Source organism: Vigna angularis, chromosome 2 (assembly GCF_016808095.1).
Source record: "Vigna angularis cultivar LongXiaoDou No.4 chromosome 2, ASM1680809v1, whole genome shotgun sequence".
In the NCBI taxonomy this organism is placed as follows: Eukaryota; Viridiplantae; Streptophyta; class Magnoliopsida; order Fabales; family Fabaceae; genus Vigna; species Vigna angularis.
In genome coordinates this window covers 35,678,225-35,685,818 of record NC_068971.1, presented here as the reverse complement: position 1 = coordinate 35,685,818, position 7,594 = coordinate 35,678,225, and the positions used below count along the sequence as shown (strand labels likewise).

General features: G+C 33.2%; 1 protein-coding gene across 1 annotated transcript; it reads left to right on the top strand.

Annotated features, from left to right (window-relative positions):
* The first annotated feature begins 933 nt into the window (after positions 1–933).
* LOC108318672 (alpha-L-arabinofuranosidase 1) lies at positions 934–3,673 on the top strand. Its single transcript, XM_052872609.1, has 11 exons — positions 934–1,335; positions 1,421–1,693; positions 1,776–1,845; positions 1,929–2,074; positions 2,164–2,209; positions 2,294–2,346; positions 2,428–2,691; positions 2,769–2,840; positions 2,925–3,028; positions 3,104–3,160; positions 3,238–3,673. The coding sequence occupies exons 1-11, from the start codon at positions 934–936 to the stop codon at positions 3,671–3,673; spliced, it is 1,923 nt and encodes a 640-aa protein (XP_052728569.1).
* Positions 3,674–7,594: the final 3,921 nt, after the last annotated feature.

Sequence of the window (7,594 nt, the reverse complement as noted above, 5' to 3'; positions counted from 1 at the left end):
TTAAAGGACTAAAAACAAATTCGTTTGATAGATTAAAGACTAAAAACATATTTAACCATTTTCTTAATAATACTACCAACAAAGTGAAATTTTAACGGAGAAAAACTGAAAACTTAACTGTTTCCTCAGTTTTAACTACAATCAACATTCCTCATTTATTTATTTTTTCCCAATTATCTGATATTTATGTAAATATAAATTTGAATTTTAAAATCTCAATTTTTTATACATATAATTAATTCATAAGGTTAAGAATTAAATTTTATTCCAAACTTAAAAATATATTATTATTTTTTTATAAACAATATTTAAAATAAACATAATTTTAAATATGAGAACTTTCAGGTAAAATTGTTTTAGATATAAAGAAAACTAAAATCTCATCAGAAAATAATAATTGTTTTCTAAAATAATACTAAATTAAAAGCAAAAAATTAAACTGAAAATTGTTACTTCAATCACACTAAGGAAATAAGAAAATAAAGAAAAAGAAAATTAATACTGAAGTGCATATCTCATATTTATTAAACTAATTAACACTTTATCATTCTAATTTTATAATCTATAATTATAACAATATTAATATTCATATAATTAATCTGAAGTTAAGAACAAAAATCATGATCAGTATTTTTATTTTTTATTTAATGATTTTTTTAATTTTTTAATTTTTGAAATATAGAATAACAGTATATTTTTACTTGACTAGTTACATCAAATGATAGTACGATGATATATTTATAAATCTCCAGAAAATTTAAACTGTTTTACTTCAATTTAAGAAAATACAAGTGAAGAATTTCAACCGAATGAGTGGCTTATCAGAAAATTTAAACTGAATAAGTTGAGGATGAGTTCTGGTAGACTCTTACTCTATAAATACAGCATGGAAGCACCAACACAAGCCATTTGGAACGAAGAATCAGAGAAAAAATGACTATGAAGATCTTTCTTATTTTCTTGAGCTGCTTCACACTATGCTGTTTTGCAAAGCAAAGGTCAACTTTGCACATAAATGTCACGGAAGGAGCTGGGAGAAAAATTCCAGATACCTTCTTCGGAGCATTTTTTGAGGAAATAAACCATGCAGGAGCTGGGGGATTGTGGGCCGAGCTTGTTCGAAACCGAGGTTTCGAAGAAGGAGGCTCAAGTGTTCCCTCAAATATATTTCCATGGGCAATGGTGGGAGATGATTCAACCATACAGATCTCAACCGATCGTAGCTCTTGCTTCGATCGAAACAAAGTTGCATTGCGTATGGATGTTCTCTGTGATGGACCCAAATCTTGCCCACCTGATGGTGTTGGCATCTCCAATCCTGGTTTCTGGGGCATGGTCAGTGCCTTCTCATCTCTCACAACTCTTTTTTTTTTTAAAATGTTTCTCATATCTATAATTAATGTCTCTCATGTTCCATCAGAATATTGAGAAAACACACAAGTATAAAGTAGTGTTCTTTGCCAAAGCAAGTGGTGTGGTTGATCTTCGCGTCTCGTTTGTTGGATCCGATAATACTGAGTTGGCATCAAACAGCATTACGTCTGTAGGTCACAATGTTACAGAGTGGACGAGGATGGAGACCGTACTGGAAGCGAAGGCCACTAACCACAATGCAAGTCTCCAAATAACGACAAGCAAGAAAGGAGTTTTATGGTTAGATCAAGTTTCAGCTATGCCACTAGACACGTTCAAGGTAAGTATGCATCTCATGCTCAGGAATGCAATGCAATGCAATACTTTTGTTGTGAGTTTTTGTTAACATTGTGTTCCCACAGGGTCATGGATTCCGAAAGGACCTTGCTCAGAGGGTGGCCGCTTTGAAGCCCAAATTTTTCAGATTCCCTGGTACGTAGGTTGAGCTCAAAGTTAATGATAAGAAAGTGTTGTATTGAGAAATATGTAATAACAGTATTGGTGGGTTGCATTAGGTGGATGTTACGTTGAAGGAGGTTATATGAGAAACGCATTCAGATGGAAAGACAGCGTGGGAGCATGGGAGGAGAGACCTGGTCACTTCGGAGACGTTTGGAGTTATTGGACCGACGATGGTTTTGGCTATTTTGAGGGCCTCCAAGTACCTTCTTTCTTCTCCTTTTCCTTTTTCTTTTTCCTTTACCTTTTGATAATTCAAAATCTTATCTTTCTCTTTCCTTTCTCCATCAGTTTTCAGAGGATATCGGTGCCTTGCCTGTCTGGGTTTTTAACGATGGTATATATACGTAAAAACATTATTTGTGATAAAAAATATCATTGAATTTTTCATTCTGATCCATTATTTGGTTCATATATATAGGTCTCAGCCTCAATGACGAAGTGGATACCTCTATGATCGGACCTTTTATTCAAGTGAGAGTTTCTTCATTTTGTTAACTTTTTAGAAATTCTAAATTTAGAATTGTAGTTTAAAGAATGTGAATTGTGTAACAGGAAGCTCTGGATGGACTTGAGTTTGCAAAGGGTTCGGCAAAGTCAAAATGGGGATCTCTAAGAGCTTCCATGGGACATCCCGACCCATTCGATCTCAGAATCGTTGCCATTGGAAACGAAGAGTGCGCCATGTCTAAGTATCGAAGAAACTACCTCAAATTTTATGACGCCATCAAGCAAGCTTATCCAGATATTGAGATTATCTCTAACTGCGATGCTTCTCAAAAACCCTTGGATCATCCAGCTGATTTCTACGATTTTCATGTAAAAGCTTTTCTTCGATTTTTATCATGTCATAATAATTATCTATACAACTCTTTCTTAATGTATACATTTTTCAGATTTATACAAATGCCAACGACATGTTTTCGAAGCATACGAAATTCGATGACGCACCACGATACGGTCCAAAGGTTTGAGTTCTTTTTAGGTATATTTATATGATTATGATATGAATGATTATGAAGAGGGAAGATGAAGTTTGATTGTGTTGGCAGGCGTTTGTGAGTGAGTATGCCGTTTGGCAATCGGACGCCGGTAATGGAACTCTTCTTGCTGCCGTGGCTGAAGCTGCATTCCTTATTGGATTGGAAAAGAATAGGTTCTGTCTCCTTTTCTTCATTAATTCTATCTCTCATTCTTTCTTATTTCTAAATTGTTTTTGTTCTTCAAACAGTGACGTCGTCCACATGGTTAGCTATGCACCGCTTTTCGTAAACAAAAACGACAGAAGGTAATTTTGTTATGCTTTTTGATTTGAGCAGTGTTATTTTTGTGGAATGATGGTATTTAATTTGAAATGGTTTGTAGGTGGACACCCGATGCAATTGTATTTGACTCTCACCAGAGCTATGGAACTCCCAGCTATTGGATTCAACATCTTTTTAGCACTTCAAGTGGAGCCACTTTGCTAGATTCAACTCTTGAAAGCACTTCCGATTACATAGTTGCATCAGCAATCGAATACAGAAATCCTTCAGAGAAGAAAATGTATTTGAGAATAAAGGTTGTAAACTTTGACAGTGATCCCCACAGGTTTAGGTTTTCTATCAGTGGAGTCGATTCGAAGGTTAAAGCATATGGAGCAACGAGAACAGTGATCACAGGGCCTAACGTCAAAGAAGAAAATTCTTTTTCTGAACCTAACAGGATTGTCCCACAACACAGTTCTCTGAAGAATGCTTCTTCAGACATGACTCTCATGCTTCCTCCTTACTCCCTTACTTCCTTGGATCTCTTCATATAGACTCTCAACACCACTTCATTCTTTTCTTTTTCTTTTCTTTTCTTTTCTTTTTTTTAATAAATAGGATCCTACCATGTATTTTTTCATTAATTTTATACACATTTTTTCTTCTCATTTATATTAATTTCTTTTTCTTCTCATTTTTTCTTTTTCTTTTTCTCATTTATAAAATATGCACAAATACTAAAACATCAATAAATTTTAATAAGGTTATGAGTCTCATTAAATTTCTTCTAAGATTTCAAATTAAATATTTAAATGTGATACATTCCTTCTTAATTGTCATTTATGCTTCATAAAATTTGTATTAAAAAAATTTTCCCAAGTAATTGCTTACTTACTGTGTCACTAATTTTTGTAAGAATTACATATAGAAATTTTTTGAACAAGATTGAGTCTCACTAAAATTCTTTTAAGGTTTAATAAGTTTTTAGTTTCATAAATTTAAAAACACTAATTAAAAAATGACATATTACATAAGTTATTGACATATTATATTAGTTTCAAAATTAATGTTGTCTCAAACGACATAATAAGTTTGACACATATCACATCGGTTGATCAACCGGTATAAAACAAGATCATATCACATCAGTTGTAACCATAATCAATTTAGAATTGAAATATTAATTAGTGTTGAACAAATCATATTACATCAGTTGCTGATATAATATGCCCTTACTCTTTTGAAAAAAAAAACATATCACATTAGTTAAGTTAAGAATCGATGTAATATACCACACATTTGTAACTTAATTGATGTGATATATACTGTTTTTTTTAAAGAACAAAATGTTGCTAGCTACAACACCATATCATGTTGTAATCAAATTTACATAGATTCCATATTGTTGAGAATGACAATATTTGATGTTTTGATGTAATAAATCCTAAAGTTTTACTTAAACATCAAGACTTCTCATCAACTACAATAACATACTTTAAATGTCCAAATAAAACATTATGCTAAAGAGAATGAGTACTAATATTTATGCCACAAGAAATATCTTGTTCATTCATTGCAAATTTCTTCAAAAATGTTCGTAGCCAATGATTTATTATTGTAAAAAACCTGTAGTAGATATAATACACACACACACACATATATATATATATATATGTGTGTGTGTGTGTGTGTGTTAGGAACAAGAAAAAAAAGGAAAGAAAGAAATAAAGGAGACAAGAATTTAACGTGGTTCAACATACAAATGCCTACGTCCACGACTACATTAGGAAATATATTTATATTTTGGTGTATCTCTTAATTTTTACTGAGGGTCGCTTATATAGCTAAATAGAGAAAAACATCTCATAGTATTAAGAGATGTGTGACTAAATTAAGCTCCACAATACTAACAATTCTCCCACTTGGAGCTTGATTTACATTATCACTTAGTGTAGTTGCTTTCATCATCAATTATTCTTGAAGGCCAGTTGAGGCAATACAAAACCTCAGCTTATTTGTTGTGATAGTCTTGGTCAACATATCAGCAGGATTATTTTCATGTGGAATCTTTGATAAAGACAAGTCTCCATCATTTATCAGATTTCTGATAAAATAATACTTCTATTCAATGTACTTGCATCTAGAATGAAGAACTAGATTTTTAGCAAGATATATAGCACTTTGACTATCAGTGAATAGTGGAGGGTCATATTGATATTTCCCTAATTATATTAAAAGGTTCTTCAACCGTATTACCACCTTCATTGCTTCTGAGCTAGCTACATACTCAACTTTAATGGTTGAGAAGGAGACTCTTCCTTGAAGTTTATACTTCCAACTAATAATTGTACCACCCAACGTAAAATGTAATATGTTGTGCTCTTTCTACCATCCAAATCTCCTTTCAAGTCTGCATCAGAGAACCCTTGTAAAGTTTATAGATGCATGACACTTTAGACATGTAAGATTCTTCTTTTTTTGTATGAGAAGATTGTCTTTTTGAAAACATTAAGTGAGTTCCCAAAGGTGTATTTATGGTTTTATCATTTTCAACATTGAATCTGTTGAGCAATTTCTATACATTTCTCATGAGATTAGTTCAAAATAACTTCAGATCTATCCATGAAGATTCTCATACCAAGAATTTGTTTGTTTGGGCTAAGATCCTTCATTTCAAAATTTTCTAACAATTGTTTCTTCAACTTGTTAATTTCTGCCATATTAGCTCCTACAATCAACATGTCATCAACATATAAAGCAAGAATGATATAACCATCAACATATTTTGCTGTCAGAATTTCTCCCTGGGTGCCCCTCCAGGGGCGCTGAGCCCCATTTGCTTCGGAAATCTCGCGCCCGGGCGCACTTCCAGGGTCGCTGAGCGTGACCTTTGCTGATGTGTCAATTTGAGTCTATTTAAACCTAATTTTTTTTTCTGCTCAATGTTGTCCTAAAGAATGTAATTTATGTTCAATTTAGTTCTTTTTGCAGATAACGTTTAAATCGTTAACGACGTACTGTCTAGCTATGCAATAAATGATACATCACCCTTGACACATTATCATCATCTCCTACCTCCAGAAACCTAATTTCCCCTACACAGAAACCCTAGCCACCACCTAACCCTAACCGCTGCTGCCACGGTCACGACCAACCACCATATTTGCACCTCCATCATCTTCTCCGTCCAGCAACCACCCAAAAACACCACCCATGGCCACCTACCAGTACCTTCATTGGCGCCACCCGTGCATCCAACAACAACCACCATGAAACCCATTATCGCGAATCAAATAAACCCAACATGAAAAAAGAAATTCATGGAAAAACGGAGAAGAACCCTCATCCCCAACAGAGAAGAACCCTCATTTTAAGTTTAGAAACCCTAACATTCCCAATCTGAACCCTCATCCCCCACTTTGCAAAACCTAAAACCCAGACCTACAAGGACGAACAGAATCCCTAACCACTCACAAAACAGAGAAGAACCAAGAATTCCTCAAATCAATTTTGAAACAAAAATCATATATTCCAATTTACAAAAACCAGATAACACAACAAAAACCCCCAAATCGAAACCCTCAATCGCGAGTCCTATTGCTGCGAAACTTCCTGAGAACGGTGGGCTTCTCGCATCGCAACTACATCGGAGATTGAACCTTCGTGGAGGCGATGCCGCTTTAACCCTCACCGTATCGCGAGAAAGGAGTTCGCTCTCGTTTCTGCGAAATTCTGGCAGACCCACTATGGTCAATTGGATCATCGCAAGCTTCAGTTTTCCTCTGGCGACGCGCAGGCGTAAGGAAGCCTTTCCTCCTTGCATTCAAAAGTTCTAATTTTTTGGGTGGGGAAGGGGCTGCCACGTGGCAAGACAGGTCAAGAGTTAAATGACATGACATTCACTTATACTTATTGCAAAACTGGACATTGTACCGTTAACGATTTAAACGTCGTCTGCAAAAAAGACTAAAACATAAGTTACATTCTTTAGGACAACATTGAACAAAAAAAAAATTAGAACTATTTCAAATAAAACTGACAAAAATTGGTATTAAGCCTTTTATTTAACTGTTTTTTAATTTAATATTTTTAAATTAAAATAATTATTTATAATAAATTCTTAAAATTAATTATATTTTCTTTTATAATTGTAATTATAATAATTTTATTATAATAAAAAATAAACATGCACTAGTCTATATATGTAAGGTTTCTTACCTAAAAGATATATAATTACCAATTATCTACTGATCAAGTTTATAAAAAAAAAACAATTTTACTAATTATTATACTTAAATATAATGTTAATTTGTATATCTTTCAAAGATTTGATGATAGTTTTATACTTCAATTTGTTTAATTTTTATTAAAATAAAGCACAAGTCATGCAGTAAAATTTAGTCATTTTTATTAAAATAAAGTACGAATTGTGTAGTAAAATTTAGTCATGAAAGTATATAACTTGTTTATAGATA

Bases quoted from the DNA above. Each gene is read 5' to 3' on its own strand.
- LOC108318672 (XM_052872609.1), top strand. From the start codon at position 934: ATGACTATGAAGATCTTTCTTATTTTCTTGAGCTGCTTCACACTATGC. The intron at 2,210-2,293 runs GTATATATACGT...TCATATATATAG, and splicing joins TGTCTGGGTTTTTAACGATG to GTCTCAGCCTCAATGACGAA. The intron at 2,841-2,924 runs GTTTGAGTTCTT...TTGTGTTGGCAG, and splicing joins CACCACGATACGGTCCAAAG to GCGTTTGTGAGTGAGTATGC.